The sequence below is a fragment of the Crocodylus porosus genome, unplaced genomic scaffold, assembly GCF_001723895.1.
Source record: "Crocodylus porosus isolate Cpor-Errol unplaced genomic scaffold, CroPor_comp1, whole genome shotgun sequence".
Lineage (NCBI taxonomy): Eukaryota > Metazoa > Chordata > Crocodylia > Crocodylidae > Crocodylus > Crocodylus porosus.
Window position 1 is genome coordinate 59,886,303 of NW_017728906.1, and position 19,263 is coordinate 59,905,565.

Genomic DNA, 19,263 nt, shown 5'->3' on the forward strand with positions numbered 1-19,263 from the left:
CTCTGGGTGCGGCCCTCCAGCCAGTTGGCGACCCATTTGACTGTGTGGGTGTCTACACCACAGCCCCCCAGTTTCTTAATGAGAATGGGGTGAGAGACAGTGTCAAAAGCCTTCCGGAAGTCCAGGAAGACTATATCCACTGCTACCCCTACATCTAATGATCTGGAGATCTAATCGTAGAAGGCCACCAGGTTGGTCTGACATGACGTGCCACTGATGAACCCGTGTTGGTTGCCCCTAAGCATGCAGTCCCCTGCTGGCCCCTCGTAGATGTGTGCCAGCATAATTTTCTCAAACAGCTTGCCTAGGATTGAGGTAAGACTAATCGGCCTATAGTTTCCCGGGTCCCTGTTTATCCTCCAGTTGAGAAAATATACAGTTTTAGTCAACCTCACACTTTGAGGAATAACAGAAAATACAAGTAATTTCACTAATATTTGCTTCCTCAGTCTTCAACTTGCTTCAAAAACCTGTTTCCATATTCATTCATTTGATCTGCAAGGTGTCTCTGTAGGTGGACACAAAGACAACAGCAGACTTAAATATGCCATAAGTCAGTGGGTCTCCTTTATTATTTTAGTGTACTTACTAATTTATGGAGTCATAGGTGGGGTTACTTAGCACAACTACAAACTATTTCTTATTAAAACTTTTCAATTGCTCCAACTATATCACTAGTCTATGATGACATCAGCATGAGAGGGCACCTAACACACACCCATCAATTATATTGCTCCTACCATTCACATTACTCTGAAAAGTAGTTTAAGCTTTAATAAAAGGATTCTGCTGTTATAATTTAAACTAATCATTTGAAAAGCACTTTTGCTCAATTCATTGATAGAAAATGGCTAAATTCATCTAAACAAGCATTTGTCATAAATACTACAATAAATAATCTAGTTTCATGAGTCATGGGATGCATGAAAAAACAAACAAAAAAACCCCCAGTGGCTTCAATCACTGGTATTTTACATACGTGTAAGCCAGCTCTCTTCCAATAATAGTTGTTGTATTGGTTAATCATGCATTTTGTCTTCTCTTTAAATTTTTCTTCCGAGTCAGTAGACCACCAAGGGTCCAAATTTCCATTCTTGTCATACTTACGACCTACAAAATATATATATATGTGCTTTGAGGAAAATATTCTTTTGCAGTACTAGGAGTATACCAAAGTCAAGGGTCAAACTAAAACTAACATTCAAAAAGTGGGAACAGTATTATTAATATGCTGCATCCAGATTTATTCTGTTTAACTCAATTGCCTGATTTTTATCCATCAGCATATTATTACTTGGAAACTTGGAATTTGGAATTAGTACTTGGAAACCTGGCTCCTGTTACCTGTATCCTGAGGACACCTCCCAGTGAATCTTGAGAGATACAACACTATGAATGATACTCTCTAAACTAGGGACAAGCAATTATTTGGACTGGAAGACCACTTAGGGAGATTTGGTGAACTGTTGCAGACCACATCAGCACCCTCCCCCACACTGTGCTGTGCCAGGTCAGCAACACCACCTCCCACTATCATAAAAGCTCCCTAAGTGGTCCAGGAGCATCAGACACAGGTGGGGGACAGGATCTCCATGGGGACTGGTTTGGACCCCTGCAGACAGGGCATGCTTGGCCAGGTGCATGGGATGGGGATGGGACTATGGACAGGCAAGAAGCAGTGTCCAAGAGCAGGATGAGTGGGCAGGGCTGGGGCCTGGGCCAGGATCACGGGGTGCTGACAGTGAGTGGCCAGGGCTGGGGCCCAGGACAGAGCTGTGATCCTCTCCCTGCAGAGCCCTGCTCTGTCACCACCCCATGATCCTGGCCAGCCCTGACCTGGCCCCACTCACCTGGCCCACAACCAGTTGCTGCTTCCTGTCCACCTGTGGCCCCATCCCATGCCCATGGCTCAGCATCCATGGGGGTCCCAGGCTGGTCTCCATGGAGCACCCGCCTGCCTGTCCCAGCCAGTATCTCTAGTGGTGGATGCAGGGCAGATGGGCCAGGGTGCCCTGGTTGCAGGGCCAGGTCCTGCAGTGGCTGCAACACTAGTGGTCACAGCCAGAAGGAGCTGTTGCTGCCAGGGCTGCTGGGAAGCAGAGTCCAGTTGCCATACTGCCCCAACTCTGCTGCATGCCTGGGGGCAGTAGGACCAGCTGCATGCACCATGGCCCAAGCTGCCCCCTGCGCCTGGGCTGCGTGGGGCCAAGGGACCCACTGTGGGCCTGATGAAATCCCTTGAAAAGCCAGATCCAGCCCACGGGCTGAATTTTGCCCATCCCTAAACACTAAATAAGAGTTGGGCAAAAATTTTGGTGAATATCTACTTCACTGAAAAATGCAGCTTCAAGGGAACAGAAAAGCCTTGCAAATCTGGGGTGAATTTAGGGAAAGATTTTTGCTAGGGAGAGGAAATCAAACTTGCAAAGGTCTAAAATGCATTTAAAATTTGTTTTTATTCAACTTCGAATTTTGTTTCAAATTCAAATGTTTCAAATTTCAAAAATTGATTTTGCTACAAAAATTGCCAACATTCTATCATAAATGGGGTGAAAAAAGTGTTAGCAAATTAGAAAATAAAAAGGAATCACTTTAATCAGTTTGAAATTAAAATTTTCTTCCCCCTCACTCATCCTTTTTTTTTCCCCCAATAAATCAAAATGACCTTCATTTAGTGTTAGCCTGCAATATATTATTCAGTTTTCACAGGTCTATTTAATAGTCAAAAGAAATTATCAACTAAAGACAAAGGCTATGGTCCGGGCATTTCATATAGTACAGCTATATACTGTACCTTGTTTAGAATATATATATGTTATTTGTAAGAGACACATTATCACATCCTCTGCTTTAGCTTCTTCCATTCTATAATGATATTTATTCTGCAGTGAAAGTCTGAATAACAGACTTGCACACATGTGACTGCATATGTGGCTTACTTTGGAATTGTTAATACAGAAGAAAGAAACAATTCTGTTTACTTCTTAGAGCATAAATCAAGCTTGTTTTGCTTGAGATTACAAAACCAGGGAGTAACTGCAAGCAGATTTTGGCACAGAAGTTAAATAATTGTGTTAAAGGACCTGTGGGGAGGAAGAGAATCTAACAATTCTTTCTCCCCAGCTGCCTTGGCTCTGTAGTGCCCACCAGAGTTAATGCAACAAAACTCAGTTTTGCAATTAAAGTAACCACATATAATTCTGAGTATACCACGAAGCATGATTTGCTGAGGAAGGCAATCCTACTTGTCAACAGTAATTTTTTCATAGGAAATATCAGTCTTTAACAACTTAATCATGATAGTTGTTTCAGGTTACCAGGCTCAAATCAGAGAACTCAACAGGAATGAAAATAATTTACATGAAAATGTTTGGCCCAAGAAAGTGGCAAAGATTACAGTCATGAGACCTTTTAACAGGCAACAGTTACTTACTCCCACACCTTATATTTCTTCCCATTTTTTTTGTTTAAAGTGGCTCAAACAGTGGGTGAAAACCTGATCCAAGGAAAATGGCAAAAACGGGGCCAGGCTTTTATCCAGTTTCTCAGCTTCTGTTCACATTTAAAATTCACCCACAACACAGAGAGGATATATTCTATAAGTATGTGATATGACACAAAAAGAAGCATTTCAATAAACTCCAACTAGAGTTAATTTTCTTTCCAAGCACTTATGACTCTGCATCTGCAAACAGAATGGTTGTTAACATATTGTACAACTGGCTGGGATTCACTGGAGGACAATTTGGTTTTGCAGCGGCTTTTGAAGTTTCACTGAAACTTCAGTTCCAGTTATTCCACATTGGAATAAAACTTTGAAACCTTTCAAAGGGCTCATAAAGCAGAATGCATAGATCGCAAACTGTAGCCACATGGTTGGGGCCCTTGGCTAAACGAGACCCAAGCTCAAGACCAGGTTCTGCCTAGTTGAGAGAGGAGCCATGCTTCACCCCTTTACCCCACTTAATTCTTCCAAATCAAGAAGAGCAGGAATTCATATTTAGGTCTCCCATATCCCAGACAAGTAGTCTAATGACCAGGCTATAAAGTATCTCTCAATTTCTCCCTTTGTCACTTCCCCAGTTTGGAAATTAAAACATCTGTGTAAAATGTTTTGGCTTTGGCAAAATGGCATGTGTCACTAAAGAGAAATTTTAGCAGAAATGTTGTGACAGGCTGTAGCACTGACATACCTTTATGCCACCTGCTTCCCAGTTCTCTTGTCTTAAGGTTGTGACAGAAAGATCACCTAATCAAAGCTACTGAACACTCAGAAAAACAATGCATTATAATGCACAAGCATAAATTGTGTGTCACTGTATTTTGCCTTAATTTACTCCTGTCTCTATTGTCTTGTGACCAACATTACCACAAGAAGATAATGCAATCAGTCCATTAATTCTTGTGCCCATTGCAGCAATGGAAGAGACTACAGCTAAATGGAAATTGCCTAGGAATGTTTTTCTACTGGAAAATGCCAATGTTCCAGGCCTATACTGATTGTAATGAAAGTTCTTTTTAAAAATCTTTTTTTAATTCAATAAAACAGAAATGTTCCATTTAGACATTTTCAGAATAGAAACTTGCAATTTTCTGTTTTGAAATGGCTCTTTTTTAATCATTGTATTTTATTAATATTTAATGTTTTTAATATTAAAATTGGAATGAAAAGGTTTCATTTTATTTATAATAAACTATTTGTAAGGGCCCTCAAAGATTCCTTTTTCTATACTATCCTTTGGTGGGAAATGTTGATTTTCCCCTTCTCTGTTTTAGAAAAGAAGAAAAAACCAAAACCATGGGATTCCTTTCAAAACAAAGAAAAAAAGAAAACCTGCACACAAAACAAAACATTCTTACTATAATCAAATGGCCCTTTCACACGTTTCATCATTTTTTCTTTATTATTTTTCATTAAAGGAAAAGGCTACACCAAGGCATCCCTTTGTATTCAATATTCCTTTAAAGTAGGCTTATCCAAATATGGACACTTACCATTATTATCAAATCCATGGGTAAACTCATGTCCAACAATCACTCCAATAGCTCCATAACTTAAAGACCTGTAATACAAAGTACTTTTGCTAAAAATATCTGAATTCTTATGAACATCAAACTATAGGAGATAGGCATCCATCTGAGAAAAAGATTCTTTTGCATCTGAAAATTACATTTTCCCTGTCGTCACAGAGTATGAAAGGCTGAAAACAAAAACCTTGCCTATTTAAAAAGACTTGAAAGAAAACCTTAAAGAAGGTTTTATCCAAGGCAGCTAGATTTTTCTGTACAAATTTCTGGTATCATTATCTTATATTAAAAAAGTTCTTCCAACTAATCTCCATATTTATAATTTTTTCCCCAGGAACTAGAAAGCACAGAGAAAACCTATTTTGTTACTGTAATCATGGAAGATTGCAAAGGTTCTTCCTGACGCCAGCTCTAACCACTCTTCCCGGCCATATGACAGAGAGGCTTAAACAGAATTCCAGCAATATTAAATAGATTTTCATTACGCTTTTTAAAGAGACATTATATTATTTCCCTGCTCCTGTGCATTGAAAGAGAGAAAGAATGAGAAAGAAAGAGTGAGAGTGAGAAAAAGAGACAGAAAGAGAGAGAAAGAAAGAAAAGAGAGAAAGAGAGAAAAAATCATATTTAATTTACTAGACAACTAGAACGGAGACGATTATTTCATGTTCCTGGCACACACCAAATGGTATGTTGCCTTGTATGTCCGTGTAACCTAGTTTTTCATTCCATGTTCTGTTCATGTGCATTGGGGAAAATGGATGTTCATGGAATTTTCATGCCGAACTTTGCTTTTCATTTAACTATTGTGCAATATTACATATTTAAGTGTTTACTGAGATGCCATACTTCAAAGTAGCTTAGTGTATTAATAACATTGTATTTTAACAAGGAAAGGCTGAGGGTTTTGAAGTAACATGCTATTAAGGGACTTAATGATCCATAACGTGCTAATTGCTCATCTCAGTCATGCCCAAAAGAGTGTTATATGATTTAATTTCCTCCCCCCATGACAATTCTTCCTTTTGTTATTTCTTTTCTGAAAAGTAATTTGCATGTAATAAAATGCTTCCTACTGTTTTTTTTTATATTATTGCCGACCTTCATTAAAGAAGGTAGGTTTAAAAGTATACACCCCAACAATGCAAGCATCAACTGGTTGTGTGACAAATTTGTAATTTTGTAGTAGGCACAGTGATAATTATCCATACTGAATGCACAACATTAGGTTTGTTTTTTCCACATCTGAAGTCAAAGGGTAACATAAAGGCTTCTTCAGCCAGGGAAGAAAAAAGACTGGTGCAAAAAGATTCTCATGAAATATTTGATAAGGTCAAAAGCCCACAAAATAGCTAGCGTAAGGCATATCTCTTGCTTCAGACCTCAGGTGTCCACATATACAGTAGGGGTGTGCAAAACGGGCCATATTCAATTTACATTCGGCCTGAATTGAGGGACAGTGATTTGATTTGTTGATTCAGATCACTGTCCCAGTTTGATTCAGCTGAATCCGAATCTGAAGATTCGATGCTGATTTCAGCGATTCAGTCACAGGTACAGCTTTAAATGTTTTTTTCTACATACCTCTAATGCTGCGATGCTGGGGCAGATGAAACGTTCTACAGGAGCGTGGGGGGGTCCCCCCGTGCTCGGCAGCGGACCTGGAAGTGGACCAGAAATACTTCTGGCCCACTCCCAGGTCCACTGTTGAGCATAGAAGACTCCCCCCTGCACCCTCCTGGCTCAGTGATCAGCCACAGAGGGACCCCGGGTGCTTCCTCAGACTCGAGAGGGACAAGCCACCAAGCTGGGGGCCAGAGGGAGGGTCTCCTGTGCGCTTTGCGGCAGACCCAGAAGTGGATTGGAAGTGCTTCTGGTCCACTTCTGGTTCCACTGTCATGCACGCTGCCCCCCTCACACACACTCCTGTGGGACACTCCATCCACCCCACCAGCTCAGCATTCATAAGCCGCCTGGTACCTTGAGGTATGTAGAAAAAACATGTAAAGCTGTTCCTATGTCCAAATCATTGAATTTTCCTGAATCAATTCAGAGGGTTCTGATTCAATTCAGAGAGATTAAAGGGTCTCCTGATTTGATTTGGGTTTGGAGATTTGGCCACTGAATTGGGCTGAATCTCTGCTGAATTGAATCAGTGACCGAAGCTTCCCACAGCCCTAATATACAGTAGGGCTGTAGTTATATATGTAAGTGTCGGTGCGTGGAGCTTGCTCTCACCTCTAAGGCTGTTGGGCAAAAGGTAGATCACCACCTTCATTGTTTAGCTGAATGCAAGTGAGACTGAGCACACAGAATGGAGTAAGAAGACTACAGGGATTTAGGTGCCTCTCCATCCCCAATCTAGATTTGTAGCAGGGTTTGGGCTGGAATTAGGCACCAAAGTGATCACAATAGATCGCTTCACTTCTGAGGATGCTCAAAAGCCTAAGTCTAGGCACATAGGGAACTTTGTAGTCCAGATAGAGGCTCCTCCTGAACTTAAGTGCCTACTAAGTTTTCTGATTTGTGGAACTTAAGTACCTTAGTTCCACCTATGCTTTGTTTAGTGACCAATGGGATTGATCTGGTTTATTGTTACTATGTAATCCTTGTCCTGGTAAAGGAGTAAATGCAGAAGTCTTATCTAAACTCAGGATTTTTTCATCACACTTCAGCTCTAGAGGTACAAGCAGTATTAGAACACTTTTACAGAAAACCTGTTAGCTGCAGAGGTCTAACAATCCATCCGTCTTAGAGTTCCCAACATTGCTATCACTGGCAGTGCTGAGATGGTATTTATAATGATGGAAATTTTTGAGAATTTCCTTAAAGTAGCAAGAAATACAACTAAAACATAGAATAAGGATATTTTTAAAGGTTATGAATCCTTCCTGTATCTAGCATGCAGGCTCTGCGGATATTAAATTCAATCTGAAATGAATATTAACACAATAAAAGTAATAAGCTAATGTCTCTCACAAAAATGGTTACCATTTGATTATGGTAGGTAGAGATCCAGTTTTGTTCTTTCTGATATACAGATATGCAGACCCCTAATTTAGGTTCTTATCATGCAAATAGAGAGCAGTCGATTTTATTGAAGTTCTATGGTAAATTGATACTATTAGTGTTCAGTGCATATTTAATATCTGCATGATCCATTTTCAGCAAGTGTCAATATTTATAACTTGATTTTTATTTTATGCCAGCATTACATAGGGTTTCTATTAAACGGAGTGACAGGATCTCTAAAATATTTCAAGGACAAACCAATCTGTTGTCTTATGTAAAAAAGATGCATTTGTTTCCTAAATAACATTCTGATGATTATACAAGCATGCCTAATTTGTTTAAGTTAAGGTAACCTTTAAAGAACAGAAAAAAGCAATAATCATTTGAAAACCTCACGGCTTTAGCATTAGGCCAGAAAACCAGTGCACAAAGAAATCTGCTCAAGGGAACAGAGCTGCAGTGAGAAAGCTATTGCAGAAAACAAGTTCACTAGAAAGGGCTTTCCTTTATTCCTCATTACAGCACCAAGGAAAAAATCACCTGGCTTATAAGAATTCACCTTGAACATGAATTTCTTTGTTCCTAAATGTAATGTTTATCTTTATACACACTGCCAAGTTTCCTCTTTGGAACCACACATCCAAACAGAAATATAACAAAATACAACATGTTTTATAAAGCTGAACAATGATAATGTATTAAGAATGTGTGTCAGGAGTAACTGGTCTTGTACAACAAGATAATTGACTGAAACAGTTGCCAGGACGTTGTCATTGCCACATCCCACCCCATATATAAAAACATTGAATTGTGGAAGTAAATGAGCATGCTTTCACTGAGCATGATTAAAGCTGACCTGCTATTATTTCTCCTCAACTACAGCACCACATGCATAGAAAAGAGCTTAAGCAAATACTGAGCTTTAAATCCTTGAGTAATGCCACTGTTGACTACTCATAGGAGTACTCCAAGGCCATGCCTACACTGCAAATTTACTGTACCCTGCAGCACTGCTCCAAGCACGTTCTAGTGTTCTGCGCATGCTATCTCCCAGACCAGAAACAATATAAATGAGTTCACATGGTACAAAATGCAGGCCAATGGGCAATGTATATTAGCAGTGCTAGTTATCCTCCCCTCTGTGCTGTTACATTGCTTCCTTTCCAGGAGATAGTGCATGTGGATCCATGTGGGTTTTGTGAGAACACTACTACCAGGGATGGTAAGTTTCTGGTGTACATGAAATCAAAATTAAGCAGATGCTTAAGTGTTTTACTGGATTAAGGCCCAGTATTCTAAGAGATATTTTATGTCTGGATGGGACCCTAAGAAGGACATTAAATACTTTGGGCCTAATCCAAAACCCATTGAAGACCATGGAAAAACACCATAATGAGGCTGGAAGCAGGCTCACTGGGAATTTAAAATGTTAACAGAAAAATAATGAAGAATACATTAACAATTCCCTAAATGTATCTCTGAGCTTGGCCACTGGGAGCAGTGCAGACAATGAGCACTGTTGAGGAAATTTGAAGTTTTTGCCTATTTTTCCTGATTTTCAGTTCTCATTTATTAGACTTTGCACGCACACTGTTTCATTCTGCTCATTGTTGTGCCCAGACACCCACACTCAGACAATTATGTACAAATTCCTCAGAGAAATCAATCAACAGTTTAAGACAATAGGAACATCCAATTCCCCAAGAGACAGAAGTATCACACAAGGTAGTACCTTCTGAGATCAGTCTCATTTTTCAGTAGATAGAATGAAGTGTGTGTGTGTGTGTGTGTGTGTGTGTGTGTGTGTGTGTGTGTGCGCGCGCGCGCCTGTCCATCCCAAGGGCCTTCCTGCCTCTATTTTCCTTGGGCAATGCCCTACTGTACATATGTTTTTGGTCTGCCTTACCAGTACATTCTTGCATTCCACGTACTTTCTTTTCTCACATAAAATTCCGTGTCTAACTTTTGTTACACATTTCCAACTTACTGAACATGTCTTTTCTTACTTACCTGGGATATTCTGTTCCCCAAAAGAAAGGTTTCTGGAGTTCTCCTGCTGGAAACCCTGTAAGAGCAAAAACAGAAAAGCAATGAGGCAAATTCAGTTCAGATGAAAGACAGAATCCTGAGGATCCATTCTTTCTGGACTACTTCTATATTTAAATTAGGCAGTCATTGGATTAAAAAAAAAGCATAAATAAAGCAGAATGTTCAGGGTTGAACTCAGGTTTGCTTAGTTCCCAGCTGAGTGCACAGCCTATAGGCTGAAGTCATATCTTGTGTGTGCTATTTCATGTAGTAAGAGTTAACTCCCTTACTAAAGACTGATGTCATCCACAAGAAGAGGTCAGTTGACCATTTTGGGTCAGGGGTTGGTTGTTACAATAGAGGTTTAATGAGAACACAGAGTCTTCCTGCTTCTTTCTAAAATCCAGAATAACACACTTTTGTGTCTGGCTGCACAGAAGTTCAGCTCCTGGTGGAGGGGTAGAAAACACACCCACTCAAAGTATATTAGAGGGGTTAGTGCACCCTCTTGGAAAAATGAAAGAGGTAGATTTGAATCCCTTCAGGACAAAGAGTCCTGTCTCCTTCTTCCAAGGCATTATGGTCAGATACATGTACACAGCCATGCTAGCTCTTTAATTTAAATTTATCCTAGTTGGATATTCTGATAAAATAGTCTTCAACTGAATATGGTAAGTGAAAATCTGTCTGTGAGTACCATACCAAAGAGGTCATACACAGGACCAGAAATAATTCCTATAAGTCATAATACCAAGCAAATTCCTGAAATGTAGACAACATTCAGCTGAACATACACAATTCACTTCATTGCTAGTGAGATACTTCTTTACCTAGGGTTCAGCAGAGCCACTGTTTAACAGCGCACAACACTACCACAGAAAAAAGATTTTTCCCCAGAAAAAACAGGTATAAATGAGACAATTTACATGCATGCTGCTTAGATACAGAGCTTCATGCCATTGTCTTCTTTTAGAAGAAATGGCATATATCTAGAGAGAGAGTATTGTAGGCACATGTCAAGTCACAACTCTGTAGTGTATGAATGAATATGATCATTGTTAATGATAGACCAATTTTTCTGGATTATTCACTACATACCTATTTTCCACCATATTTTGCTGTCCAAAGAACAGACAGCTTTGCTTCAGTTGCTATGGTTCACTTGTAGAAACCACCTGATCATTGAAATCAAAACCAAAAGGTGTTCACATTTGATAATGTCTGCCTTATTTTAATTGATAAAAAGGGCACAGAATTTGCAGAGATGAGGTAAATTGTAAAGCAACGTTTCCTCATTTGCCTTCTGAAGTCTTCTAAAAGATTACACTAGATGTAATTCATGTCAAGCAATGCAGTGAGCAGTATGCTCTCCTGGCCTGCCCATCTGCTCATTGCCTGCTGTTGCTCCCTTGCTGCCATGACCACCTGTTTAAAGTTAGTTTATGAAAAGCAATTTTTTAAGACTTATTTTCTGGCATCTTTTTAGGTTCCTCAGATGCCCTGTTGCTCAGAGCATACACTGTCTGCTTTTGTCTGCTGAAAAATATCTTTACGCAAGTACTGATAACAAGACTTTCATGATCTACTTCTTGCATCACAGCACACCTAGAAGAATAAGCATTCACAGGCAACCCAAATGTTGTTAAACAACTCACATTACTAGCCTTCTCAAGTACCCTGATTACTCTACTCTTTGCACCATATGCAAATGCTAGGCATTGATGGAGTAGCAGGCTTTGTCTACAAAACCACTTGAATTTAGACAGTGGCAAATCAGACATTCTGTGTAGATCTGATCCAAAAACCACAAAGATCAATTGAAAGACTCACAAGACTGAGTTTTGGCACCTGGAAACCTAGTTATAGTAAAGCATTTCTTCCCATTTCAGTCAAGTACAGACTTTCAGAAAGCCTGAGGTGGACATGGTCTAAGTTTTACACTTTAGGGTATAGGTTGTAGCTGTGTTAGCCTAAGGACATAGGCAGACAAGTTTCTTTGGGTAAATTTGATATCTTTTACTAGACCAACTAAAATAGTTGGGGAAATTCTTCTTTTCAAGCTTTCGGGTACAACCCCCCTTTGTCAGGTTGAGGAAGCATCTGCAGTTGGTCTGTGCTCTCAGCTTTACCCAGAGAACCTTGCCACACTTGACTCTAAGCACCCTAGGTTAGGTCGGGAGCAAACCGAACAGATGTTTGCCCTTCAGTGGGGGGGGGAGGTGGCGACACAGCTTGCCTGCACTGACTGAAGCCAGCAGCACAGGTTGCCTGCACTGACTGAAGGTTGGGAGCTCTCCTGCATGCCTCCCAGTTTTTGGTCATTTATACCAGTTCATGCCTTCAAACTGTGACATGCCGTGCAAATAGCCTTGAATGGACCAGACCTGAAATCCACACAAGGGAGAGCTCACACTGAGGAGGGTGGATCTCAGGAATGTTTGTTATTTTGTGAAGATATGAACTTTTCCAGCTCTGCAGGACTGGTCCATGGTCTAAATACAGATCATGGGCTGGATATGAAGTGTGGGGCAGAAATTTGGTGGCAACCGTGTTAATAGTTGTGGCTTTTGGAGCTGCAGAAGCCACCACTCCTCCCTCCACCAAAGTTCTGGCCCCATGGCAGCCCCACAGGCTAGATGACATGGCTCCAATGCTCTGGATCCAGCCCACAGAGCTCCCCATGGATTCTGAAATTTGAAAGCAAGACAAGCAATAACAGTGTTAATTATTGTGGCTCTAAGAACTTCAACAATTAACAGTACTTCTGCTTATCATGCTACCAAAATTTTAGACTTGTGGGCTGGATGGCATGGCTCAACAGGCCAAAACCACTCTGTGGAACATATCTTGGTCACCCCTGCTCCAGGTTTTTTAAGACTAAAATTGGTAACAAAAATCATTCGCTAAGCCTGGACCCCTTGCTTGCTTCCCAAATTGTGCAAAGGGATGATCAAGGTACTCACAAAGTTTAAAATGATGAAAAACCCAAAGGATACCAAAGGATACCATAAGCACCTGGGGCTTAGGAAAGTTGGGGCACTGATTTTTAGGTCTTGGACTGACATTAGCCCCGTCTCTGAGCCCATACAGGGAGGATGGCTTCGGTATGTCTACCACGTGCCCCTGAACCTACCCATTTACTCCCACTTGCACAAGCCAGACGCAGAAATCTTGAAAACAGCCCTGAGAGGAATCCCCTGGAGCATCTTCACTGCTTATTTCCAGGTTTGACATGGGAGAGTAGGAGCAGGTGGATGCAGTGTGCTTGAGAGCAGGACTCCCCTGGATTGTAGGGAACCCAGAGAAGAACCTTAGAGACCGGATCCTGGTACAACAACCCAGATCTGCTTGGTTAGCATGTCTAGGAGGAAATGGGAACAAGCAATTGGCTCAGTTTGCAGTTGGTATCTCCCCAGAGGGTAGAGACTGAGCCAGGCTGTGTTCAAGCCTTTGTAGGACTCGGTGCCAACCGTGTGGTTTTTGCCCCCCTCACTCAAACTTCCTTCTCTCACTCTCTCTCTCTTTTTTTTTTGGGTGGGGGGGCAGGGGGAGTGATAGGGATGTAGCAATAAAAATGCTGCTAACTTGAATTAAACTTTTTCCACTCTTATCCTTGCTCTGTAGAAGGAAGCAATTTTCATTATACCCAGGTGTCCTAGAGAACCACCTTCAAACACATTTGATATTGCTGCTCCTGCTGCCTTTCCATTAGCTATCTGCTGAACCCTCTTCTTGCTCAGAATATACTTCCAAAACATTTCCCAGTTTTGCAGGGAATGGAATACACCTGACCTACTTTTAAATTGTGTCGTTCTGAATTTATTCTGAATCTGAAAAAAATAATAGCACCTTTGATCTGCATCAAGGAAAATTGCCTCATACATTTTAATTGTCATCACAACTTTCAACCTATCTCCCTACCAAGAAAGATGGCAGCATGATGAAGTATATTTCAAATGTTAAAACTCTGCACTCATATCGTGGCCTCCCATCAGACTGCTTTACTATTAATGAATTCATTTGCCAATGAATTCATTAGACAAATGCTACTGACCGCATTTTGCAGATGGATAAACTGATGGACAGGGAGATAGTATTACTCGTCCAAATAAGTAAAAATAATTATATTTAACTTGACTGTACATTGAAATTTAGCCTGAGCAGCAGTGTAATGACATGGTTGGGTGCCCAGGGCAGCTGCCACACAGGACAGCAGTGATTTCTGGTTGCTTGTACCACTGCTGGCACAATTGAGCCATTTTCTTTTTGTACTCCCCCCACCCAAACCTCCCAGTTAGGACCTGGTGTGGTTGCTCTGGTTGCTCCCCCCAGTTATGCCACTGATCCTGAATCAGAACAAGAGATGCAACCCACAGTAACATGAGAAAATTGGTTTTGGCTTTAAATCTTCAGCTCCATCTCCAATTTCTGTCTTGTATAAATTTTAATTGACTAGGACTGGAGTTAGCAAAACCACTTTTCAAATTACAAGAGTGCCTCTTCCTTTCTGACTAATTGAAATGACTTCCTGAGAATAGTTTTTGAATGGATTGTTAATCTGGTATGTAGACAAGTGTGAGACAGATAAAATGGAGATCCTAAATATACATGCGTGTTGTTCAGAATTGTATTAAGCAGATCTCTAATGCACGTCCATAAAGTCTGTACCTGTCTTGCCAATTTCATAGTGTGGACCCACATTTTAAACCTAAAAATTGGTAATAGATAGACAAAAGATTGTCACCCATTTTATCCTAGTGCAGATGTTGTAGCCTCCCAAATTTAACTATTCCATTTTAAAATCATTATGTTTCTTCTTTCTACTAATGGAGATTTGGTGTTGAAGTAGATGACATTCTTTCTTTTTGCATTAGTACTCAGTAGAGTAATAATCAAGGTAAAATTAAAAACATTCAGAATTTGCTTTTCTGGAATTTTTGGTGCTTCCTTGAACACATGATATTGTTTAAAGTTGGTTGGAAATATCAGGGCTGCAGATCATACTTTGAATCCCTAAATGGGAACAAGCATTGTGCTGTGAGGGGCAGGAAATATGGTGAGGAGAACTACCAAATGCTCAAAGTAGAAGATTTGGCCATCAGTGTTATACCCCTTACTGGAACAGAGATGTCTGTGACGGGTGAGAGAATGCTGGAGAGGCATGGGTATGCTTGGAAGACATGTTGCAGATCCAAAGATTTCTTGTCTAAACAAAAAAAAAGTCTAAAGATTTCTTCTTCATCCAAAACAGAACTAAACTGAGCATAGCTACTATTCAATACCCATGATTCAAAGCAGACAGATGCTTTGTCTCTAAATTCCTTGCAAGCAAGTTTTGTAACTTAAAAATCAGGTTGCTACAGTTAGTTACTTTGATTGATTGCCTTTTATATCTCTGCCTCCTGATTGGATGATCTTGGATTTCTGATGGAAATATAACATTTGTTTCCCATACAGCCTAGGCACATAACACAAAGCCTTACCCCAGTGTAACTTATTAGAGCAGAGGTTCTCAAAAAGGTTGCCCCAGGAACCTGCCAGAGCTGCTGTGATACCAGCACTGCTGCCACCATTACCACAAAATGCCTTCAGTCCCTGACTGCAGTTCTGGTGCCTTTGACCAAGAATGTTCCTATCAGCACAGTGACAACTGCTCCCCCTGCCGAAGGAGGTTAGCCTGGACTGTGTCAGAGATTGTCTTGCAGAGCTGTGCTGTACTCTGAACTTGCCTGGCCCAACACAAGTAGCACCAGAATCTCTGATTTGTAAGAGAAGCTGAGAAGAGGGATCAGTGCTCCCCAAGCTCTCTCTGCACTATTCATTTTAAAAGCAGTTTTTACATAAAAATCCCTTTCTTAAAAAATCATTTTAAGAGCTTTTATTTTAATTTAAGAGACACAACTCACTGGAAATCAAGACTGCAAGAAAAAAAAAATTTTCTCTGTGTTCCTCCATCACCATGGTTTTCAACCAGAGTGCCACTAAATTCAGAAAACTTATGGAGAGGTTGCCTTGAATCTAAAAAAGTTGAGAAGCACTGTACTAGTGTTACCCTGGGGAAAGTAAAAGTTGTACTGATATAAGTTGCAACATATCATTGTCAAATGTCTGCTTCTATTCAGGAGTGGTCCTCTGTTCAGTGCAAACAATTACCATCTCCCAAGACTTGGAGTGGCAAGGCACTATAAGTAGTACCTGCTGCAGCAGTAACCTTCGGAAAGCTGATCATCTGTTGCCTCCAGACAAATATAATTTCTATTAGGATATAAACCTCATGTGCATTACTGCTGTTTGCGTGTTGTGTATCTAGGACCATAACAATCTCTATTCTTTACTTAAAAATCAGTTTACAAATATGCCAGTTGGTAAACCCTTAATTAAAAGTAAAAAGAATACCAGCCCAACAGTATCTAAGGAGAATAGGCCATAGCCACAATTTCTGCATTATTTCTCCAACCCCTCAAGCATTCATGAGACAGCTACTGAAAACATAGCCTTAAGAGGTAGTCTGCTAGCCTTTGTGAATGAAGGGCACTGAAAGGTTGCATATGACCACCTCAGGTATATTTAAATTGTGAATACCATCTCAACTAATAGGAAAGAGTTCTTAAAGCAGAGGTCCGAGAGTCATATGAAATACTGAGGGCCACCCTCCTGATTTCAGCAAATACCTCTGGCATCTAAAAAGGGGCTAGTTTCAATGTAAATATCATGTTTGTTCTGCATCTTTCTTTGCTAACTTCTTTGCCCACATAATTTACAAGGCATGTTTACACTTGCATCCCACTCCTGTGCAGTAGCAAATGCCACGCTAAATATAAACTTGCTCAAAGAGAGCCATGTAGTTCCTGAGAACAGCCTTAAAAAAACAGTGAGCAATACTAGCCAAATTTCAAGGTCAAACACAAGCAGTACACGAAGGTCAGTACTTATGATATAAAATACAATTGCTTCTATACCCATGACTGATTGGTTACATTTGACAGCTCCCAGCTTCGTGATATAGTTAGGCACAGTGAGTGTGAAATTCAACATCAGTAAGTCTAGCCTCTCATTTTAGCCTTCTCTAATGTGCTGTGTCAGAGCAGCTGGGAGAGCTGAATGATGCTGAAATGTGAAAGGATTCAATATTAAAGCATAGGTAACAGCAACAGCTCTCATTCTCTGTTGACTAAACTTTAATATTATTCATACTAAGCATTTGACAAAACTGGGGAGGTTTCTGCTTAAATAGACTTACGTGGTTTAGGGAATTAATCAGTTCAGTGAAATGGTATCTTAAATGACTATTCAAGGGACCAGAAAAAAAGCAGTTGTTTAATGGGAGTGGTCTTTTATTAAAAGTGAAACAATCTACTTCTAAGACTAATTTTAAGACAAGGAATTGCCTAATAATTGCACCCATTTTACAAATGAGTACATTCCAGCACAGAGAAGTTAAGTGACTTCCCCAGAGGCACAAGCTATTCAAAAGAGCTGAGACCCAGCATGTGTGACTGCTAAGTCCCGTCTTTAAACACAAGACATACTTCCTCTCTATCTCCACTGTGCTGTTTTCATTACATTATTCTTAAGAATTACTCCACTGCATAATAAGGAGCGACTTAGAAAAATGGTGGGGGAGCCAACTAGCAATCTTTGACGGCTGTGTTATGGTACCCCAGCTGTATGCAAAGCCTGCAGCCACAGAAGGGGAAAGGGAATGAACTCTCACAGCTGGGAAATAAAAGAACACAATCATCCATCCTGTCTTAGAAATACAGACTGAATATTGCCAAAGCTTCTTACAAGATCTGAATTCAAAATCCCCATCATAATGAAAGAAAATTGGACACCCAACCCTCCTAGACAGCTTTGAAAATTTCAGCCATATCTCACAGCACCTTGAAACCAGAAAGTGGTACGAACAGGCCAGCTAGCCAGAATGTCTTAAAAATAACTGGAGCACTGAAGTTAATGCCAGAGGCCTGTTGTGCTATGATTATGAGATGAGAATGTCACACAGCTGAGATTGAAGGCCAAATGTAGCTCTTGAAAATATTGTTTATGCCCATGGACATCAAAGGAGCTTTGCATATGTGATGGAGATTGAAATGTAGCTTTACTGATTCCTTTGTACCTGTTTTTGGCACCAATATGCTGTATTATTAAAAGATTATGGAATGAATCACTGTTCATATTTCCAAAAGTAACTTAAGATATCTTGATTTGTACATGGCCAAGTAGATACCTCTTAGGGAAGATTTTCAGATTGTAAAGTGGCATAACTCCTAGGGGAGTCACGTGAGAATATACAACCTTAAAACATATATCTTTCCAATACATAAGGAAGGCATAAAGGTCAGGTACTCACTGATCTGGTTGGTAGATGCACTATAGAAAGCATTGACAGTAGTAGGACTGGTAAACCACCTGTACAAACAGTAGTAAAAGAAAATATATTGGTTGTCAGTGCTCAGAGCTTATGAATGGAATGAACAAAGATAAAAGGCTAACTCAATTAAACGGCACCAAGAAATTAAAAACCATTAGTTGCATAAAAAGTTAATTATTCTCCCATTCCACATTTGCTATCATTTAAATCTATTGTCTATTGACATTATTTTAAATGAACATAGTCAAAAAGTGCTTAGCAGATTAGGACAAGGCCACACTGGCTAGCACTTATTGTATTTTGTGTTCTTTTAAAAATGATTTTAGAGTTTGTAAAGCTGCCACTCAATGCCAGCCTTGGAGACAGAAGTCCTTTATTTATACAAGACAAAAGCAATACAGACAGAAGCAGTGCAAACTTCTCTTCACACTTATCAGTGCTATAACAGACTCATGGAGAAGCTACCTGTAGAAGAAACCAGAGGAATGAGTACATAGGAATGAACAGATAAGCCTGTTCAGTTTTTGGCTTCTTTGAGCTTGTCTGCACGAGGACAAAGACAAGTCCTAGCACTAAGGGGCCCATGTGCAGGGGCAAGGCCTGAGCAGTCTCAAGGGCATACTTCTGGGTTTTGCCTGTAGGCAGGTTATATGGGAAATGCTCAGGCACATTGATACCAGGATTTGCTGTTTTGCAGTACAAAAGCCATTGCTACAACTTTTGGCAGGATGCCTAGTCATGTTACTTTGGATAATTTCAGTGATATGGCTGAAAGTGCCCTGGGAAAGAGAACACAAGGGAGGCATGGGCTCCCTGAATTG

The 19,263-nt window shown here is 40.3% G+C and overlaps 1 protein-coding gene across 2 annotated transcripts in view; it reads right to left on the minus strand.

Moving 5' to 3' along the window:
- Positions 1-19,263, minus strand: part of PHEX (phosphate regulating endopeptidase homolog, X-linked) — a 172,791-nt gene that overhangs the window by 14,500 nt on the left and 139,028 nt on the right. For both annotated transcript variants that reach the window (XM_019529177.1, XM_019529178.1), the window contains 4 exons: positions 18,422-18,480; positions 10,051-10,105; positions 4,996-5,063; positions 980-1,110 (listed from right to left, as the gene is read on the minus strand). In XM_019529177.1, coding sequence (XP_019384722.1) covers positions 980-1,110; positions 4,996-5,063; positions 10,051-10,105; positions 18,422-18,480 — 313 coding nt within the window. The remainder of the gene's footprint in view (positions 1-979; positions 1,111-4,995; positions 5,064-10,050; positions 10,106-18,421; positions 18,481-19,263) is intronic.